The 23,674-nt window shown below is 36.2% G+C and overlaps 1 protein-coding gene across 1 annotated transcript in view; it reads left to right on the top strand.

Annotated features, from left to right (window-relative positions):
• The first annotated feature begins 6,565 nt into the window (after positions 1-6,565).
• Positions 6,566-23,674, top strand: part of LOC140155761 (advillin-like) — a 73,822-nt gene continuing 56,713 nt past the window's right edge. Inside the window, exons 1-2 of the mRNA XM_072178720.1 lie at positions 6,566-6,664; positions 14,776-14,949. Of these exons, the coding sequence (XP_072034821.1) occupies positions 14,809-14,949 (141 nt within the window). The 5' untranslated portion in view covers positions 6,566-6,664; positions 14,776-14,808. The remainder of the gene's footprint in view (positions 6,665-14,775; positions 14,950-23,674) is intronic.

Genomic DNA, 23,674 nt, shown 5'->3' with positions numbered 1-23,674 from the left:
TATAATTTTTAATTCATGTGCTTTTTTGTTCTATCTATACTGAATAGGTATATATCTGAAATAAAATGCAGGCCTATGTTGTCATTTTCGCCCTGCGCGAGATAGAGTGATATTTTCGAATCGAATTAGGTTTACTGGTGCTATATCTACTGAGAATCAAATTAAAATTCCAAGTGTTGTGACATTTTGTTTTGGTTTAATTTTAAATTCATTTGTTTTCTTTTTTATCTACTAAAGATAGTTAAAATAAAATGCAGGCCTACGTTGTAATTTTTGTCTCCTGAACGAGTTGGAGTGATATGTTAGAATTAGGCCTACTGGTGCTATAAATATCTACTGAAGATCCAAATAAAACTTAAAGCAGTGAATACTTGCTTTAAACATGTTTATTTAGTGCTTGCTTTTAAAATGTTTATTTTTGACCACCATACTGGAAATTTCTTTGTCTTCAGTAGATAGCACCACTAACATGGTTCTACAATAATAAGCTATCTCTTTGAGACAAAATGACAACATGCATTTAGTTTGAGTAGTCTTCAGTAGATAGGAAAACTCGTGAATTCAACATAATTATTATGCCTAGAAAAGAAAATATCGCAACACTTAGAAATTTTGCTTTGATCTTGAATAGATAGCGCCACTATCACAATTCTAAAAACATCAATCTATTTCGTTCCAGAGATAAGAGTAACAAAATGCATTCAATTTAAGCTATCTTCGGTAGATAGCGAATGCGCATAAATTCATTATATCGGGAAAAACTCATTTTAAAACACGTATTTAATGAGCAGAAATATTTTGATTGAAATAAACAAAATACCGTCTAACGCAACTTTTGATTAGTAATACTATGACTGTGAAAAAGTCAGTTTGTGAATAAAGGTTTTTCAGTATTAAGTTGTTTCAACGCACGTATTATTCATCCATGGTTTTGCTATTCTGCTGAAGATGATTTGACAGATCGAATGTCGCGCGGGATTGCGTAAAAAACGCAATAATTTGATACTGCACGCGTTATGCGCGCATCCGTTACGCTTATGGCGTTCTCGTACTCCGTTTCAAAAATAATGTCACAACCATTGTCTGGGGTCACAACACTCTGCAGACCTAACTGCTTGAATATTTTAACTTAATCTTCAGTAGATAGCACTAGGCCTACTGGAGACCCAAATTACACCATCAATTTAATTTAAGCTATCGTCAGTTGTAATAGTTGTAATAATAAAAACACGAATTTACCATAACTTTCAACTAAATGAAAATGTGGCGAGACATGCCGTAATTTGCTCGATTCTGGTGCCGGTGTCTATAGAGCTCCTGCATTGATTTACATGGGTAATATCAAAATTGAAATATCTCAAGAACCGAATACCGTATGACGCTGAAACAAACTTTGAAATAAAGCTTTTGCATTTCTTTATCTGTTTCATGTCATTTGGTGTTTGTTGCTTTCGTGTGGTTTTGCTATCAACTGCAGATAGCTCAAATTTAAATGCCCGTTGGTTGTCGTTTTTGTCTGCTGAACGAGATAAAGCGATATTTTATAGAATCATTTTACTGGTAGGCCTATGCTATCTTCTGAAGGGGGCACACCACCATAAGATTCCGCGGTGAAAAAGTGCAGCCCGTAAATAGTCCCTGTAAAACGTAGAAATTTAGCTTATTTGTTGAATTTTTCACCCAATATGAGTCTGAGATACCTTTCTTTGATGCAATATTAAACCTGGGATGGTTTTAATGAAATTATGAGCAGAAAACAAAAAAACAAAAACAAAAAAAACCGACATTGGCGATCTATGTGCAAAAGAAAATATATTACAGCTTAAGGATCATCCCATAACCATGTTCAATTTCATTGCTCTATGTATTGCAGGGAAATAATTAGAAGAGATTTCCGAGAGGCTTTTTTGCACGTTGGGCAGCGTAATAGTGATGTGCTCCCTGAAGATTATAGACTACCCTGTAGTCCACTTGCCCATTGTGCATACTCTGGATATTGTATTTAAGCTTAAAACTCTGATTTAATTAATGTGTGCACAATTGATAGATTTTCACATCTGTTCTTTTCAGTCACCCTACTCCCTCTGTTTGTTAGCTTCCCAAGTGGACTACTGACTTTGGATTGCGGTCAGAGATGCTTAACACGGCTGTCTATGAGCTTCTACGGATGAGATTGTCGGAAATCTGGCCTACTAAAATTGGCCATGATGCATATTGAAACCTTTGGGGAACTAAGATTTTCCGAGCTATTCCACGCTTGAACTCCTATAGAAACACGGGCTAAAATCGGGGTTTTTTTTACATCTCTTGCCACCGAAACATAATTTGTAGTGATATAACCGGGATCTGCTAGTTACATGGAGCTAATACTGTGATCTTTTGATTTTTTCAAAATAAACATGCACGAAACTTGTTTAGAATCGCGTATCTAGGGGTAAACTTTTTATTTTTAGTCAAAAATCGCGAAAATTTCAGTGTATATTTCTCGTTTCTTGAAAAACCGGGAGCTTCTAGTCAGCTTCTATTCACCACAAAAATAAACAGCGCCATCTAATCACTTGGATCTCTTGAGTAAAATTTCTTCAAAGTGACCGCTTTCCATTGATGTAACATTCATTTTGGTGGCTTCAGATTAAGACTCGCGTGTGTTCAAGAAAGAAAACATCGTGAATTCGAAGTCCGACTGAAATCTAGTCATCAGGCCGTCATATCCTAGTCTTTTGCACAGACCTAAACATTTCGACACACTGAATGCGCAAAGCCAATCGATCAGAAAGTAAACAAACAACCTGCTGAAGAGGTTAAGTGAGCTATTGTGCATAACGTGGACAAGCTTCTTCGCAAAGTTTGTGTAGATTCTATTGTATTTGTGGCCAAATTGTAATTGAATTTTTAATTTTTTTATTATTCTGTAACCACAGTATTGTAAAATAAGTAATACAGAATAAAGGTGTGTATTTGTTTGCAATAAAACACAATATAAAGTGGTTAAAATAGCGATAAACGAGTCGTATGTCAAATGATAAAAAATTCGGCCGATAGTATCATAGGTTTCAGTGCTTCTTTGACAGTATCGATCTGTGTTCACTATGCGTGACCTGTGCGTTCAGGCCAATTTTGATAGGGCCCTTTTCACTAAAAAGGTTTCCATATGTAATGCATCTTTAAATGGATCTGGCTTGTGATTGGTCGCCCAGATCTCGTTATAATTTAAATCCTATACGGGTACCTGTCATTAACATTAATAACTACATGGTACACAAGTATGTGGTCTACCCCGCCTTTGTGTTGTGTAATTGCATGAACGCGTCATAAGTGCATGAACGCGTCTTATATTTGCTTGCGGTTAAATTTGATTGATAAACAAGTATGATTGACAGTGTGAGTGTTATAGGGACTTTGCCCGTTCAAAATCCCGTTTAAAATTGAAAGTCCATAGTCTATTTTCACCTGGAATTTCGCGATTAATAAACTGGCAGATTCTAAAGTCAGAATTGTTCAGTATTGAAGTGCCAATACAATTATGACATTATGATATGTTGCATTCAATAATATAAGCCTACGTACACTTTACTTTTACTGTCACTAATATAATTATATAACAATTTTATACTAGTATTTTGATGTAATTAATATCAGTATAATTTCGAGTTCAACTGAATGCTAAATTTTAGCTAATTTAGGTGTTTGGAGAGGGTCGCACTTTTGTGTTTTAGGAAGGATATGTAAACGACAGATAACACCAAAAATATGAAGAAATTATTTCCAAACCGTGTTAAGTCAACAATCATTATGTTGCTCATTTTCAAGAATGCTGGTTTACAAAAGCAGGCCATTGTCTCATTTCGTGAACAAAGGTACACATACCATTGTTTCCTTTCGTTTCCTTTATAATCGGTTACCCAACTGAAGCTATAATACCAGCTTTATTGCGATATCGCACATGAAAACAGACACATGTGCACAACCACAGAGAAGATCCGATTTAATCAGTTCAGCTGTTTCAATGAGTGTTATCTTGGTTTAATAGCTTTTAATGGGGTTTAAGTCCTGCAAAGGTCGAGATGAATTTAATGCTTTTTATACAGGGATTGAATACAAGTGTCACAGCCCTGATAATACCACATTAAGGTTGGTCTGAACCCTGGAATTATGGAAACTTTCGGGCCTCATAACTGCTAAATTGTTGGTGTATAAGTATATAAAAGTATACATATTTAGAATGGCAAAGACTTGATAAGTTCATCTGTGAGGTCAAATTTGGGCCAAAATGCCATTTTGGCCCAAAATCCCAAAAATAACGGTTTTTGGCCCACTTCTTTTTCGTGCAACGTAACAAAAAAAAAAATTCTTGGGGCAAAAATTTTTTTAAATTAATTTTTAAAAACTAGATAAAAATATCTAAGAGCTGTTTTTTCATTTTTTGAATTTCGACCAACTCCGAGAAATTTGCACCAAAAATGGTCAAAAAATGCTAAATTAAAAAAAAAATAATAAAAAAGCCCGATTTTCGCCTAAGGTTCAAATATTTTGGGGGAAATTTTGTGCAAAATTGCCGCAAAAAGTGTTGTTTAAGTTCGTAATTTTGGGGTTTTTTACTGGGGGGGGGCAACAGAAGGGTGGGGGAGATTTCGGACTGGGGTATTGTCCCCATGCCCCCCCCTGTGGCACCGCCACTGGTTTTAATTGAGTTTCTGAGCCATCTCCACTTCATACGAATCGATGTCCCAATGTCCTAATCAGTCTGCGCAATACCGTATCCCAAAACCACTCATATCATATCAATTATACTAAAAAAATCTAAATAAATTTGATCCCTACCTAGAGAGTTATAATCGAGACTCGAAATTTACACCCAATTTCGAGTCTCGTAATTTGAAAGAAAACGAACCTTTTCTAATGGACAAATTTTACCCGGATATAGCCTAATCGAGCCTCGAAATTTAGACCTAATTTCGAGTCTCGTCATTTTAAAGAAAACGGACCTTTTCTAATGGACAAATAACATTCAAAAGCCACTCTATTTATTAGGAAAATTCTTGCGTGTTAATATGAATATGTTTTATGATTGCTTGGTAGTTTTTTTAAATATAGGCTAGGCCTACTTCTTTTTTGTATCACTCGAAACTCAATATTATTATAAACTCCACTTGAACTCGAAACTCGATACTCGAACCTCGAAATTTGAGACTCGAAACTCTAAAATAGAGACTCGAAACTCGATATTATAAACTCAAAACTCGAAATTTGACTCTCAATACTCGAAACTCGAAATTTGAGACTCAAAACTCGAAATTTGAGACTCGAAACTCAAAATTTGCCACTCGATACTCGAAACTCAAAATTTGCCACTTGATACTCGAAACTCGAAATTTGAGACTCGAAACTTGATATATTTATTATGAGACTCGATATATTACACTCGAAACTCGAAATATGAGACTAGAAACTCGAAACTTGAAAATTTGACTCGAGATTCGAAACTCGAAGATAAATCAGAGAAGATGAGAATAGATACACACAACTACAGAGCCCGGGAAGTGACATGTATTTTTTTTAAATTTATCTCGTAGATAATTTGATTATCTCGAGATAACCTGATGGTCTGAAAGTGTGATTTTCTAAGGTGAATTTAGCTGAGTAAGCCAGGCTCCACGTCATACGAATCGATGTCCCAATAGGCCTATCTCCGCACCCCTCCCTCACCCCATATAGTTGTTCAGTTGCAAAATTATAAAAAAAGTACCCAAAAAATCACAATTTGCGAGCGTCGCGAGCCAAAAAATCGGATTTCCTACACTTTTTGGGTCAAAAGGGATCCAAAATTTTTGGAAGAAAGTCCACCCCCTTGGAAAAAAGGTCAACTTTTTCAAAATCACCACCCCAGGCCCGTAGCCAGGGGGTGCAATGCACCCCCCCCCCAAATGCCATAAAGGCCCAAAAAGTCCCTTTATTTTTACCCAAAAAAGTCCCATTTGCGAGCGTAGCGATCGAAAAACTAGAGGTTTTTTTATGTCTTTTTGGTCCAAAAATGTCCAAATCCGCCCAGTCCAAAAAGGTCCAAATTTTGAAAAAGGTCCACTTTTGCAAAATCAGTCTTCCCCCTCCACCCCCAAAAAAATCCTGCGTACGGGCCCCGCCCCGGTACTGGCCTGTCTGAGCAACCTCGGACAAGGGTGAGTTTGGGCTTGTGACTCACATTTAATATTGTATTCATTCCCATTATTATCTATTGATTAATTAGATAATCAATAACCCCTCCCTTAATATAAATAAGCAACCTGCTGAAAATCCCCGTGAAAATCATCACTTGGTTGAGTGCAGTATAACGGTACATAGGAATGTCACACTTATTTTACTGCAACAGGTGGGCGTGTCGAAAAATGAAATCATAAAAACAATTTCCCTAAATCAATTTCACAACTTCTTACAATCAGATAATAAAAATTAATTTTCGTGTAAAGGTATGTCTGGTACAACCGTATCAGTATTTAAGAGAGAGAAAAAAAGAAGAAAATCAAACATTATCTTGGTTTCCTTGTTGTTTTAGAAAAAATTGGTTTTTCTTATAGAAACACTTCCTTCCGTGGTTTGCTGCTGTTTCCTGTGCTCAGGCAGATCGGTTCAATCATTTCACTTCCCTTGGAAATTTACTCCATTTCAGGTAAGATAGTCTCAATTTAAGAATTTCATTACATATTTGGAAAGGGAAATATTTTGTGAGTTTGGAACAGTTAATAAATCAAGATGCCATTACTCTCTTCAGTCGCTTGACGCCTTTGAAATTAGCACTAAAATTCATTTTCGAACACGGAAGTTCCCTGGTTCATGTATGCAGGAAGATACTGTATGAGTGTGCACTGTGCAGTAGGCCTACTCGCTGACCAGTCTAGATGAGTAGCACCTTTGTAACCAATCGCCTACCTGATGCACGTAACACTGCACCTGCATAATTTGCAACATTCATGATATACATTACTGTTGACTGTATATATTAACATTATACTGTATTATGTATACATTTGTAGACCCAGCCATTTTTGTGTACCAGTTTTGATTAAAAAAAACCACCTGTTTGTTTAAAATTATAATCATGATAATGTTATTGTTAGTAACTTTAATAATAGGCCACATAAAAATTACAAATTTGTTTCACGTCCTTTGGAAAAGTGAGGAGGGAGGTATTGGTGGGTTTTTTTTTGGGGGGTGACCATGGCTCGAAAAAGTGGACTTTGGGAAGCTCATTCCTAGGAAATGTTGGTGTTTCGGGAGGGAAATTCTGGTATTTATTTGGTGGGAAATTGTGTCTTTTTTGTATATAAAAACATGCTATAAATTGTAGGAAATTTAACTTGCTTCCCGGGAAATTTTTTCGGGGCCTGGTGGTGACTAAATTGACCAATTACACTTTACAGTAGTTTTCACAGAAAATTGACATTGCTAGCATGATAGCATCTTTCAGCATCTGCCGGGAAAATGATGAGGCCCTTTATAAAGATTATGCTAAACTGCGATAATTTTTTGCAGAATTCCTTCTATAAGCGTACTACTAGTACAGGGAACCCATACCCAGTGTTGGAATTAGGCATTTTTATATGCGTAGCAAAATCATGCTTTCATTATTTTTCTCTTGGTAGGCCTATACTCAAATACTACAATGTGTAAGTCTATGGCATAACAATATGCTACTCAACTCCATAATTATGTAGCAAATCGATAAAATTGTGTAGCATTTTGCTACGCGATACCAGCTATTTCCAATGCTGCCCATACCGTTGTAGCTCTGCACAAAAAAAAATAGGGCAGCACCAATACGAAAATGTCATACTGATAAATGATGTGTCTGTTTTGCTCGTTTTTTTTAAATTACTACTACCTACCAGTCAGCTTCATGCATTTCTGCACATGCTGCCTGGCTCAAGAGATGCTTCCAAATCCTACGGTCCAAAGCTGCAACCTCAGCCTCCTTTACAGTCCACCCTAGGTCCAGCCTTGAGATGTCTCTGTGGATGACGCTCTCCATGATGTCTTAGGGCGACCAGGTTTATGTTTCCCATGGGTTGGCTTCCAATGATAGAGCCTCTTGGGGTGCGGTCTCCATCCATTCGTTGCAGATGGCCAAACCACTGTAGGCGGCGCTTTCTGATAACTGATGTGAGTTGGGGCTGTTTGGTCTTGGATCGAATACAGCTATTTGATATATGTTGTGACCATATCACTCGAAGAATTTTGCGTTGGCAGCGCATGTCAAAGGCATCAAGTCTAGCCTCGTCCCTCTCTGTGAGAGTCCAGCACTCAGCGGCATAAAGGAGTGTGGAGATTACACAAGCATTGTAGAACTTCAGCTTGGTCTCCATGTTGATGTTACGATCCTTCCACACCTTGTCCAGCTCTCTGAAGGCTCCTGTGGCTTTACCGATTCTGTTATTCAATTCTTTGACATTGGACCCGTCAGCACTGCAGTAGGCACCAAGGTACTTGAAATGGTCAACTACTTTGATGAGACCTTCATTGCCTAGGTGAACAGCTGGTTTTGTAACATTGGATCGGCTAATGGTCATGATCTCTGTCTTCTTATAGCTCATCTGGAGTCCTAGTTTACCGGCAGTAACACGGATGGCTTCTGTTGTCTCTGCCATCTTGACATCAGTCTCTTCAAGGAGAGCTATATCATCAGCATAATCCAGATCAGCTAACTTTTCTTCTGGATATCTTGAACTCCTCCTTGGCAATAGGATTAATCCTCTGTTGTTTTCATCAACAGCCCTCTTCATGATGAAGTCAATGGCTAAGCCATTTTTTTAAATTAGCGCATTTTAAATCCAGCGCATTTTATTTCCACAAATTCCTGTGCATACGCTTGACGTTGTGCACATGTATAGGGCACTTGCACGAAAAGGTTGATAAAAATGACCTGCATTGAGAGTCAGTCAAAGTGCGGTGGAGGACAAACAAACTATTATCATTCTCTGTGAATCTTTGGCGTGTCATTCAAACTCATGCTTTGTAAGGGGCTGCAATAATTATGAGCCCTGGGGAGGGTAAAATGGGGGAGGGGGCAAGACATTTTTAGCGAGCCGATAGGGGGGGCAAGCAATTTTTGGCAAGCCGAGAGGGGGGGGGGGGCAAGTGATTTTAGCAAACATTCGTGGGGCACCTTTTAAATAAAACACTCTAAAAAGGCTTAGGAAAACATGGAAACGCTTAAAATATGCAAATTTTCCTGCTCGCTGCACTTGCAACATGTATCTAGACCATTTAAGGTTTGCAAATTGGGATCCCTAATATTTGGCATGTGCAAAGGGGGGGGCAAAGATTTTTTGGCAGGCCGAGGGGGGGGGGGCAAACAATTTTTGGCGAGCCGTTTGGTTATTGCACAGCCCCTAAGGAATACTAGCACTCTGTAGGTGTAGGTGATATTTCATTTTCATGTGCTCCAATATCATTGTTATGCCTCCAGGGCTAGTGATCCATGGCATACATGTACATGAAACATCCCTATATGTGATGTTGTTTTTTAAATGTCAAATTTTGGGATTCCATGCCCATGTATCTTGTTTTTGGAAATGTTATCATTCAAATGGTGGCCAGGTTGTTTCTTTCTTTATTTGTTTGGGTGTCTGGATGGAAGCAAATTCATTATTAATACACTGTGTGGCTCCAACGCAATAACCGATCAACTTCATTATTAGGGGCTGTGCAATAATTATGAGCCCCCCCTCTCGGCCTGCCAAAAATCACTTGGCCCCCTTCTCAGCCCGCCAAAAAATCTTTGCCCCCCCTTTACACATGCCAATTTTTTTCGATCCAAATTTGCAAACTTGAATATATGTTGCGAGCGCAGCAAGCTGGAAAATTTGCATATTAACACTACATATCTCAGAAAACAGTACAATATAGCAAAATCTAGGAAAAGAGGGGTCAGCATTTTTTACTCATATTTTGAAGTTTCATTAGGTTCCCTAAAGTATTCATGAAAATGGTGATGAAAAATTCTCATATCCCCCCCGAGCAAGATACCAGACCACCCCTAAAACCGCCCTAAAATTGGCTTCTGCTAACCCCTGACAAATTTGAAAATATTGAATTTTGCACACATTTCAGATGACATGTTTGAATATAACACAATGGTTTATTACTTTACTTTTTCTGTCATGTAATATTACATATTTTTACATTATAAAAATGCACAGCAAGCTTTAAACATGTTTGGAATGTTCCATTTTCAGCATGAGGGGTGAGACTATATTCTTGTATTTTTAAAATGTTGAAAATGCCTAATTTTCCCCAATCTTTGAGGGAAAAATAAAAACCTTCATATCTTTTTTTATTTTTTATTTTTTTGTCATAAATTACCCCACTCTTGATGTTTACAAAAATGCATTCTAAATCATGGAGACTTCTTTATTATTTTACTTACATATCCACCAATTCAGGGCACTTTTAACAATTAGTCAAATGAGGCATTTTTGTTACTTACACTTCTACTTCCTTATCACTGCATATAGTGATGACTTCAATTCAAAACTGCAACATTTTGTTTATCTCTCTATGCCACATGACTACGGTGACACAAACATGTGATATTAGCCAGGGTTAGTCCATTATTTCAAAGGGGTGTTTGTAGAAAACTGGGGTGTCATGGTTTTTGCTATATTCCACTGTGTAAAATGGCTGATATTGAGCAGATAATAGCTGCACGGTATGCTAAATGCTCATATCTCTACAATATGATGCTAATTAGGAGAGTTGCATTAACTTGGTCAAACTTGACACATATTGTTATAACAATAAGCAACGAAAGACTTAAAAATGTTGTTTTTTTAATATCCAGTCTCCATGTTCAAAATGCCTTAGTTCTTAATTTTAGGAACTGCATATGGAAATGACTTCAATTCAAAACTGCAATATTTTGTTTATCACTCCGTACCACATGACTACGGTGACACAAACATGTGATATTAGCCAGGGTTAGTCCATTTTTTCAAAGGGGTGTTTGTAGAAAACTGAGTTTATCATGGTTTTTGCTATATTCCACTGTTTAAAATGGCTGATATTGAGCTACAGGGACCGATAAATTCAGGTCTCATGCTCTATCCGTCCCGATAGGCATGGGCACCCAGAAAGGCCAAAGTTGTAATTTGTGTTCACTTCATAAATATTTTAAAATGCGTACAAAATCAATGTATTTTTTAGTCTTTCATAGATAGTAGGCCTATGAAGTGATGAAGTGAGGTTTGATGTCAAAAACATTAAAAAATCAGCCTATTTTGGGCATATTGAGCCACGCAGCCACTACTTGGGGTTGAGGCTTTTGTGTGGGTTCGCTGTACAGATTGTGAATGATTAGGTAATTTTGACAAAGCAGACCAAATCCAGGCAACAAGGAATGGCACTTCAAGAGATCATGATAACCCGATTGACACTCCTTGCAGACCTGGCATGTTCACTACTCAACTCATAGGCCTATGTATCCTGTAGGAACCACTTGTATTTAGTTTTTTTTATTAATTAAAATCCATATATCGGGATATAAAATTTTGCGCTTTACAGAAAGCCGTTGACTACTTTGGCCCAAGACACCTTTTTTATGAACTATTTAGCAATAGCATCATGCAGGGATGCATTAACTCTCTACAGGCACAGAACCCTAGTCAGCATTCATGTGTAATAACCATCACAACCATGATCAACTTCTGAGTTTGGTATGGGTAGACCGAGACTATTTGCAGTAAATTCTTTGCTCAATTTGTCCACAGAAATAGAAATTTGACACTGTGGGCTTGAACGCATCTATCCTGCCATGCACCCAAGTCTAGCGAGCGCCTTAATGATTGAGCTGCACATGTAACTGACTGCCTATTAAAATTATGCCATCCTTGTACCCTACCCAGAGTTTCAAATGGTCTAGAACTTTGAAACTGAGAAATAATTGTTTGGTTTTTGGATTATACCAAAATGTCAAAATGTGAATGAGTCACATGTCAACCCTGGTCAAAAATGAGTTTTACAATGTTTCTAAAGAGGACATAATAGAGCTTTCTAAAACTGAAAACCCCATGTTGATACGACATTTCTTGGCAAAGTTACATCCATTTATCAATCGCTGAAAACAATATAAAACAAAAGAATTTTATCACTTTCTTTGCCAATATCTCAAAATCAATATTAGCGACATCCGACTCATTTCCCTTGATCGTGTCACAAATGTCTTGGGATTTTAGGCGCTAGCGCCCTAAAAGCAACCTTTTTTCACAATTATTTATGCTTTTTCAATTTTTTGCGCCCTTTTTTATTTGCTAAATCCTTTTGCCGCCCCATTTGTCTTTGCCGCCCTGTTTTTGCCGCCTTCTTCTTCCGCCGCCTTCATTTTTTGCCGCCCTACTTTGACCCGGGCTGGCGCCTAAAGCCCCAAAAAATATATGCATGGGCTTTGGGTGCTGGAGCCCCCACTTTATTTTTTTATATTTTTTTTTTTCCTTTTTTGTTTTGTACGTATGTACTTGGTTGATGTATAAATTGAAATTTATAGTATGCCCTCCCCTGTGAAACATGCTTGCTGATACTACAGGTTCTTGTACATGGTTCCCATGGTCCTTGAAAGTCCTTGAATTTGAAAACACATTTTCAAGGCCTTGAAAGTCCTTGAAAATTGGAATTTGACCTTTTTTTATCAATCAATCAGATTTATTTTATTTCCATCAAAAATTACAACAAAATACAATAATTATAAAAAGTACAACACGATGGAGGAGGTACAACGATAAGCGAAGCCTGTAAATGCTGCACCCCTGTATAATTAAATTACACAAATTAAAACAGAACAAAAACAAAACGAGGATCTGTAGCCAAACAATTTAAAGACAAATATAATGAATCAATCAATTTAAATATAATATTGTACTATAATCATGAGTATTTAACATTTACATATAGCAAATTACAAACGCTGATATAAAGCATAAAAGCAATGATAAACAACTTTGAGATGACATATTAAGTGGAGGCAATGATTTAACAGAATGATTAACAGAAATATTACACTATAATAATGAAGCAAAACATACTTGGATCTACTTGTCATTCAGGAAGGCATGTACTCCTCTCTTAAAGAGAGAAATGTTGGTAGCCTGTCTAATCTCATAAGGTATTTGATTCCAAATTTTGGACCATTTGAGACAACAGTACTTGTTTTGTGCAGTTGGTAATTATGCTTATTTCTAGTATTATAACTGTGAATATCCTTAAGACTCTTAAACATAGCATCAAATGATTTTGGTAACATACCTTGGGTATACTTATACATAAAAATAGACAACTCTTTCTTGTACATATCAAATATAATTGAATACCTGAGTGGAAGAAGGGCCCAACTCCATCAAAACTGTTTTTGAGATATTAAGAAATAACTTAATATTTGGAAAAGTTTTATATTCAGAATGTTTTCATCTTCAGGGGACCTTTAATACATGAACATACAATATTACATACATTCGAAATTATATATGATGTTTCCATGGCAACGGTACAGGTCTTAATACTGAGCTGGAGTTGGGCCCTTCTTCCACTAATATACTGCAAGTGCCAGTTCCGTAAGCAGATGTGTTATAAATAGCTACAGAAATTAGGTACTTACCCATTAATTGCACAAGTAGAAGCATGTAATATGTTAGCAAGAAAGTTTATTGTAGTAAAAAGCAGATTTCATGGATGTACAAAATTCCTCTTTAATCCAATATTTGTGGAAGAAGGGCCCAACTCCATGGAGTTGGGCCTTTCTTCCATGAAAACCATGATTAAGTGTACGTGAAAGACTATTTAGAGAGTGAATTTTGGCTCATCTTTCACACACAAGGAAGAACAGTCTGCTGCCAATAAAATGCTGGGTCTAACTCATTTTTGTAAAAAATTGGAGTTGGGCCCTTCTTCCACTCAGGTATTCAATTTTGACAAAATTAATATGTGCCGCATGGAGAGCAGCATCATGATTTTTGTGTTGTGGTAAATCTGTGAAAATCATGCTTTTGGACCTTGAAAGTCCTTGAAAAGTCCTTGAATTTTAAAGGCTTCAAGGTGCGGGAACCCTGCTTGTAGTAATTTGTATGCATCACATAATGTTTACACAAATATTTGTAGGATTGTTTACACATTACATATCCATATTTTTGATCATGAGAAAAAGGCATGAAATATGAAGGCAATCAATGTAATATATCATGATGATTAGCAGACCATAATTACATGCTCGTTATCTGGGAGGAAGGTGTCGTGGTTTAATTGATTCAAAGGTCATGTGGTTGCTGCTACTGTCACTGGGCTACTGGAGTATATATCACTGGGCTGGCCATGAAAAGTAGCTAAAAGTACAAAGTGCAGTTCAATCAGTATGCACTCCCTGGACTCCCACACACTCCCTAAACTAAGGGACAGTTCACAAACACTTGTTAGGGGGGGGGCCTGATGCAAAAAAATTTCATCGCAAAATTTTTTCGGCCCCCCCCCCCTTTACAGACTTCAAAAATTTCAGGCCCCCCCTTTTTGACATGAAATTATGGGTCAATAGAAAAGCATATAAACTCAATTTTCCCAGGAAAATTTGTGGGCATTTTTTTCAGGCCCCCTCTTTTTGCATCAGGCCCCCCTAACAAGTGTTTGTGAACGGTCCCTAAACACATCTCTAAAATATGACCCAAATTGACAAGAGATGAGTCTACAGGTGATATGAGTGATGTTGAAATCTTCTCAATTTCTACTATAATTGTTGTTGCTTTACAGTAGTTTGTGTGTACACCCAGCAAAGCTATAACCATGGCTGTGGATCCAGCCTTCCGTAACACTGATGGTGTGATGGGCATGAAGATATGGAGGATTGAAAGCATGGAAGTCAAAGCTATTCCTGAACAAGATTATGGCCATTTCTTTGAAGGAGATTCCTACATATGTCTCCATGTAAGTAGCCAAAATGTGTTCGTTTATAAAGATTGCTCTAAGCAGAGATACGCTTGGGTCATGATGGAACAAGGTGCAAGCAAGATGTTTATTACCGGTACCTTGATGGTCAAGTCCAGTTATTTACTTCGGAAAGGAATTAGGGTCCCAAATATGCCGACCAGAGTCAATTTTTTGTGACCCCTATCTTGAGTGGAAAAAAGTATGACCCCCAAGTTGTGAGCAAAAGGAGCATACATGTACATGTTTACAGTAACAACTCGATAGTTTGCATATGTGCTCACTATTGAGCGCTTTAAAAAAATGCAAACATGAAGAGCCCCATCCACAAAAGTGTATAAAGGGATTTGAGGAAATCATTGATACACATACGAACAAGTAAACCTGCAGATGTGTCTCTCGACCAACCCCATTAGCTCAGTTGGTAAAACACCAAACTTTGGTACAATTTCATGTTTTCAAAAGCACTCGATAGTAAGCAGCATGCTAACTATCGAGTTTTTACGGTATTTGAACCCCCTTACAAGGAAAATGACTGACCCCTTATAATGTAAGTAATTTAATCAATTACCATGCTTTCTTATGTTTCTTTTAAAAGGGCATTTTGTGATCCACAGCCTCATCCCCCCACTTTTCTCAAAAAAAGTTTAGATTTTTACATCACTGGAAACCTCTGGCTACATAATGATTATGTACAAAGTATTTCTTGCAGATTAATTCGTTTAGCAAAGATATCGTGAAATTTGAATTTCGTTCTGGTGCACCAGAACGAAATTACAACACATTGTCTATGGAGCAGTGTAATACACATAATCATGCATAACTTCATGAACATAAAATCGGAATCAACTGAAATTTTGGGAATAGGTTTTTTTAAATGGATATCTAATGAAAAATGACATAAATAGAGGATGCTAGGATCATGAAATACTCCTTTAAGTCATTTATAATTATACATTATAGTTTTAATAAATTATTAATTATCTACATTCTCAAACTTCTATAGCTTTTTCCTGTTAGTGTTATGATTTTGTATGGTATGATACATCAGTAATTCAGTATGATGATGGAGTTGTTGACCTCCATTGCATATATTGAAACATTTGCAGCTATTTATTTGTTAAAAGTTTTGGTTTTCAGTGACACCAATGATCCTGTGTATACTCAGTCATTTGGGAAATGTTGATTGTTTATTCATTCAATTTTATTATAGTGAACTTTTAATTTATTCTAAAATTACCCTAGGAAATCCTTGGAATCATCTATATTTGAATTTTATCCTTCAATTTTCAAAATGTTTGCATTACATTAAAAATGAAATTAATTGTTGATACAATGTATGGTGATAAGAGTGTGTGACATTGTATGTATGTATGTATTATTATTATTATTATTAACAATGCAGTTTATATTATGATACAGTTTTTAATGATAAGTATCTTCTTCATAGCACAAGAAAGAGGTACTATTTTTATTGTAAACTGGACAGTTCTACAATGTAGTCTGTATCAGTTGTGAACGATATGTTCCCTTGAATGACTTTCCTGAACAGGCATATTAAATTATTATTATTATTACTTTATTACATTATTAGCATGATTACTGATTCAAGAGGATTACCGTGATTACTGTTTGGTTGGCAGGTTTACAGGAATGTAAATCTTTTTCTTCCATGTTTTTTTTCTTTTGCAGACAAGAGCCATGATATTTGGGTGCATGTTTTGCGGATTGTGCATTAATGCCATTATGTACTGATATTATAACTTTTTGAGGGGGTCTCAGCAGTGGCGGTGCCACAGGGGGGTTCCCCCAGTCAGAACTCTTGCCCCCCTGTTTCCCCCAATAAAAACCCAAAATTACGAATATTTCCACTTTTTACAGCAATTTTGTGCAACATTGGTTGATTTTGCCCCCCCCCTGAAATTCCCTTTGCCCCCTCTAATGCCCCCCAAAAAAAAATTCCTGGCGCTGCCACTGGGTCTCCAGCCTAAATGATAATTATAAAAGTTAAACTCAATTTACCCTTGCTGAGAAATGGGCCAATCCATGTTATTGTTTACCGGGTCAGATGTCAATCATTGTCATGCAGATAAATTTGTATTGTTTGGCTCGACCGGGAACCAATGGGATTTACCGCCTTCAGCGGTTTCAAGCGTGATTAGGTGGTGATTTATTCACTGTTGGTTTTGTATTGCCAACATGCATGCAAATTTTGCGTCCGAGTGTTTTTCAATTTCTCTGTCTTAGGGTAATAGAATATTCATTTTTAATGTTCCAAAATTTAATTCTAAATTTTTGAGTTAAATTGTAAATTGCACTAGCAAGTTTTGAATTGGAACTTAGAAGCAAACAATGTGTTTCATAACAACGCATGAACATTACCAGTATGGGTGGTAATTAGTATGCCAGTGGCATATCTGGAGGGGGGCTTTGGGTGCTGGAGCCCCCTGCACTTTATTAAAAATCATGTACAATCAGCCGTTTTTTGGCAATTTTAGCCATTAAGCCCCCCCCCCGCATAAATCTGTGCAGGGGCTTAGGAAAAGATCCTGGACACGCCAGTGTATGCATTATTGGATATACTTTGAAAAATTTGCACTTAAACAACTTTTAGGAAAACATTATTTATGTGATGTTAATATGATAGCATAATATTTACATTGTAAAAAATTGCCAAACCTGACATTTGTGTAGCAGGTTGTCCAAAATGGGGAGCATTTTGCTCTGCTACGCCACGTAAATCCAATAATGTCACCATGGGGATGAGGCTATCATTGTTCCCTTCACAATATTATACAGAACATATTTCAAGCATAAAAATTTCACTGGGATTATGATATGAGAAAAATATGAGCTATTTTTTAGGCTTTTTTCTTATGCCAAAATTTCCATTTTTATCTAAAGGATAAAGTGGAGACTGGAGATATGAGGTTGTGGCCACAACCCTTCATCATACAATTTACAAATGCCAGTAAAATTCAGGCCAAGCTTCAATTGACATGTTTGCTATCCATATGATTCATGCTAGCTTCCTGTAGATGACAAATTCATTTAATGTTTTGGTGAAAAAAATCTTGAGTAAATTAGTTTCATATAGACCAAGGACTTGCATAGGGATAATATAAAAACGTGAAAGTGGTTCAAATGTATATGTGATGATTTCTTGCAACAATGTTGCATGTTGCTTCCTCAAATTTTGCCTCAAATTTCACCTCATATTTCGGCGTTTATTTCAAATTGCTGTATCCAGGGCCAGTGGCATCTAGCCAAGAATTTTCAAGGGGGTGCAAAGGGGGAAGGGAAACTTCAAAGGGGCAAACTGAGACAAATATGGGTTACAAAGGCTTAAAAATCTTTTCTTTTAAATAACAGGGTGACCAGCATTCTACAGGTGTGAAAGACTAAATTCACAGGGGGAAGCTTCCCCCTTCCCGCTGCCTACGCCATTGTCCTGGTCCAGTATACAACTTATGCAAAACTCTAAAAAAGCTTCTCTTTTAGTTTTTAATTATTTTTAAAATTAAAGGAGCATTCCTCAAGTTTGTATTTATTTTTAATGGCAATATTTGTTACATTTTTTGTTGCATTTTCTTTTATAACTAAAGGGGCATTTCTTTTTACGAATCAAGAAAGCCAGTTCAAGTCCCTAACCCCCAAAGGTCCAGCTTCACGGTTTGTGTTTGTCAATGAAGGAGTGGAGCAAATAATGCAATGGTTTCTATACTGGTCACATGATTACTTTGTTTCCCATTCCATCTGTTGTGTTTTATTTATGATGTTACAAACCATTGGCGGCTGACTTTCAGGTTGGAGATAAATTTCATGAAAATGAATCAAATCAACCCAATGGTTCCTATTCCACCCTCAATGGGCAGGAGGGCAAGCAAAATGGACATGGAAAGGTAAAAGATACGGCCAATATTTTTGGCACCATGGTTGCATCAAAACCATGCACAAGCACAGTGAAAAGTGGAGACCCATGTCTTGAAAATGAAGCCACTCAACTCAATGGATCCCATTCAACCTTCAATGGTCAGGGAAAGCAAAACAGATTCAGAAAGGTAAAAGATATTGCCAATACACATTGTATATTTGGCACCACAATTGCACCAAAACCATGCACAAGCACGGTGAAATGTAGACTGATGGCAGTGGAATCTTCAGGCTTTTGTGTTCCACCACAAATCCGAACCTCCGGACCTGATTCTCACAATTCATCATTATTTTCTATTTTGTTTCTAAACAGTGCAACATTAATGTGTTTTCTACTAAATGTACAATGTACCATCATTTTTATTTTACTTTAATAATTCCATTATTTTAAAAGCATATCACCAATTCCCAAATATTAACTCTTTGATCTGATTTTTTTTTTTCAAATGTATGATCAACTGTAGCACAGATGATGGTGTGTACAGTTTTTTTTTTAAATGTATGAGCAACTGTAGCACAGTTAATGGTGTGTACAGAATGATGGGCATCCATCATTGAAAGTTTTGTTCTCCATTTAGCATTCATGAGCATGGGGTGCTTAGTCATTACTCACAATTCCAGAAAAAATACAACACTAATTTTTATTATCCTGTTTTACCAGATGAAACATATTCTGCTTCTAAAATCGGACCTCTTCCCCCTTTGCCTGGCTTCAGCCAAATGTTATAAATAAATAATTAAATTTACTTTCTGTGCATAAGTATGAATTCAATAATATAGTACTTTTAAAAGTGGGGTGTAATTGCAGAGGCCCCCTCTGGAATTTTGCAAAAAATTTGAACCCATTGCTATATCAACAGTCAACTGAAATTTAATGCAAATTGTCAAAGTTTTACAACTTTTTGCCCAATTTTTGGTCCATTTTGCACATTTTGGCTACAGATAGGCATAGTTTGGTCTAATTTTTTGGAAAATTTTTTAAACTGAATACCTTGCTAGCTTTTTATTAACATACATTGTATCTTGAAATAAATGTTCAATATATTATTTTTTTATATAGTGCAGTGAGCTATGAAATGTGTTCACGCAATGTATGAGTCATGTGAATTATTATGTTCACACCTGAGACTATTATACCTGAGGTATAATAGTCTCAGGTTCACACAATGTACATGATGTAGGAGTCATGTACTACACTAGGAATTTCATGTAGGAACATAATAGTATTAAAACTCCTGGCTCCAATCCCAATTTTAATTCATGTTGTTTGGTCTGCGATTTGGTTTCTGTTACACAATTTTATCTTGTGTGGAAAGTTGAGCTTGGATTAAAAAAATAAAATTATATGTTCCCAGTTCATTAAAAATGTATGCTGAGGCCATGTGTATACTGCATGGGCTCAATGCACTAATTGGTAATCATCCACACCCTAATACTCCCACAAGTTTGGTAAAATCACTTCTACAAATGCATACATTTACAAGTGAGTAAGCTACATGTGTTGTGTGTTGTAGGTCTTGAAATAAATCTGTGTGATCACAATTGGATAATATTTTGATTTGATTTTCAAAAATAATTTCTTTTTATTAAATTGAATATACTGGATTAATCCGAGACAAGAATACCTTTTGGTATTCTTGTCTCAGGGATTAATATTATAAGCCACTGTAATCATCGACTGCAAATCACCCCAGATATGCCCTTCCATAAAAACACAACACATCACCAGACTGACAGATTTGCCCACATTGGGCCATCTTTATACTATAGGCCTAATTTAATAGTTTGTCTCAAAGTCCCCACATGTTATTTCAGCTGGATTTAGTAAATTTCAGTTTTTCAATAGGTAATTTTTTTTCAAATCCACCGCACAAAAATCTCACATCTGACATCGCCAGCCGTCAAAATAGCCTAAATCGTAAATCTCAATAATATTCTTCATGAGGTGGTCTATGTCAAAAAAGCTCGAGATGTCCAACAGATAAGAAAAAAATGCATTCTGCATTTGGTTTTTCACTTGGGAAGGGCTAAATTTGAGAAACTATTTTATATATACTGCGTTTGAAAAACAGAATTTAAATAATAGGCCCATGCCTAGTTAATCTATATTATATTCTTTATATGTATGTACAATGTAGTGTAAATTTTATTGTTCCTGTACTTTATATACTTATTTGTATCCGTTATTTGACCATATCTTATTGTAAGATGAATGTCAATAAAATCTGATTATGATTCTTAATGCTCATTAAGGGCTGGGGTATGAATTTTTGGACAGTATTTATTTTGGGACATCAGAGCACATCAGACATATCGAATTGCATTCTGAATACGAAGAATGTCATTCTGATATCAAATAATTTTGATTTTTGAAATTAGCAATTTAATACACATCTTATTGCAAAGCATTAAAAATTGATATTTTTGATATTTAACAGTACTTGAAGTAAACGTTAGAAATCTGATGATTTATACTTAAAGTGTATGTAGGTGGGATGAAAAGCCGACGATCAATTGAAAATTTTGACCTTTAGTATTGAAGATATGGATTTTTTCCCAAAACACCAGAAAAATTAGGTCTTTTGGGAAAAAAATCCATATCTTCAATATGAAAGGTCAAAATTTTCAATTGACCGTCGGCTTTTCCTCCTGCTACATACACTTTAAGAATATAACATTAGATTTATATAATTTACTTCGAGGACTGTTATATATCAAAAATTTGAAAAATATCAAATTTTTATAATTTGTCATAAAATTTGTATTATATTGTGATTTTCAAAAATGAAAATTATTTGATATCAGAAAGACATGCTTCAGATTCAGAATGCAATTCGATAGGTCTGAGGTGCTCTCATGTCCCACAAAAATACTGTCGAAACGCAATAAACGCTCATTTTAGATCCCTTAAGATGGCCTCACAGTTTTCGGATGTGAGCCGGGATGGGAGTGACCGGTTCTCATTCTGAATTTGGAATTTGTGAGATGAGTTTATATTGAAGTGTTAATTTGAAAAGGAGCTATGAAGTAGACTATCTTAATTGAAGTCATATTGGTAGAGTTTAAACCTAAGCTAAGTCATCTTTATAGATGATTACGACCTGAATCTACAACCACAGAATAAAGAAAGCAAATAAATATTATGCATATCTTTGCACAGCAATGTTTTATAGTGGGATTCTGTGGATTCTATGGTCCGATTTCTTGAAGCTTGGCTAGTGGTCAAGCTTCCTTAAGCCACCAGACTAGCCCTACCAAGGTGATCCATTTTATTGATTTATCATTCTAGGTGATGTATGATGTGCAATAACTGTAAGCACTGGTATGAAGGACTAATTGGGCTTAAGCTTGATGGCTTTTGAATCCTATAGCCATGCTTCAAGAAACTGGCCCTATATGTTCCATACACTGTAATTTTACCTTCATTTAGATGTTTTGTTGCTTTAATTCTCCTGTTAAAAATATTAAAATTTAGTTTTGACTGAAAATTAAACATCATGATTTAGTACAAAGGGGAGGGGTGTAATCAAAAAATTTTCATCTGGTATCCTAAAATAGTATGTACACGCAAATCTTTTGGGACTATAAATTATACAGTAGAACCATATCTCGATAGTAGAACCACCCTTAGTGCATCATGAACAAACCTAGCATAGGCTCTGTGCTGTACTCAGCTGATACTTAAGATATTCCACCAATTTAATAATTGTCCACGCTCGGTGCTCGCTTCGCTCTATATTCGAGAGGCGTCGTGGTTTGTGAACGGGGCTAGCTAGTTCTAGAACAAACCATACATCTTTGCAAACTTCAAAACATTAATCTTTTTGTGGATACAATAATTGATTCCAGTTTTATTACTGGAGCTGTTGTTGCATGTGTCATGAAAAGGTGGCAAATATTTTAATAAAACACATTGTTGAAAGTATGTGTCATGTTGAATTCATTTTGTGATACTTTTTATGTAGGTCAGATGTAGGTACGAGTATATGTGTACCAAGTAGGAAGTAAAGTAAATATTCATTTTAATATGTGTATAGTTATACCTGATATGCTTTAGTGGAAAACCCAGGGCAGAACTAATCCTTGTTTCACTGGAGGTCTGGAACTTACTGAAAGGATTAGAATTGCATGTAATGCAAGGATATTTTGATCCCAGGATTTTGTGGCCTTTTTAGAGGCCTTATCTCTCCATTTATCTGTTTCCTTTTCCTTTTGGTATCTCTTCATTGTGGTTTATATTTTGACCAGCAATATCCATGTTTGGCTTTGTCCTTGACAATTTTTATTATTGAATTGAAAGAAGCATATTGACTGAAGCTATGTGTATATACATAAGATTTACTTTTTGTAATTATTTTTTTTTGATCTTTCAAGAACATTATTTTTAAATCTTGAATTATTGTGAACATTTCTGATTGAATTTGTTTATAATCCTCAGGTTATAGATCATAGTCAGGAGAAGCCTGGTGCAGGAGCAGCGGTAATTATGGCATCCTTGATGAAGTTCCATTATGACCCATATGACACAGTTCACACTATCTGAGCATACAAAAGTAGTGAAACATCTCTTAATTCTCTACAGCCTTTTTGTCTGGGGAGTTCTTATAGTGAAAAGGTGGATAGGGGATGTGCGGCAGATTTGATGTGTATTTTCAGGCTCTTTGGTATAGCTACTGGTCGCAATTTAAAAAAAACTGGTATAGAGGTGGGGCATTTCCAAAATGTTCTCCAAAATCTGGAAAAAGTGCAAATATTTCACTGAATTTTAGCAAAATTTGTCATTTTCAACAGA

Source organism: Amphiura filiformis, chromosome 6 (genome assembly GCF_039555335.1).
Source record: "Amphiura filiformis chromosome 6, Afil_fr2py, whole genome shotgun sequence".
Lineage (NCBI taxonomy): Eukaryota > Metazoa > Echinodermata > Ophiuroidea > Amphilepidida > Amphiuridae > Amphiura > Amphiura filiformis.
Note: the sequence above shows the minus strand (reverse complement) of the source record. Positions and strands in the feature narration are given on the sequence as shown.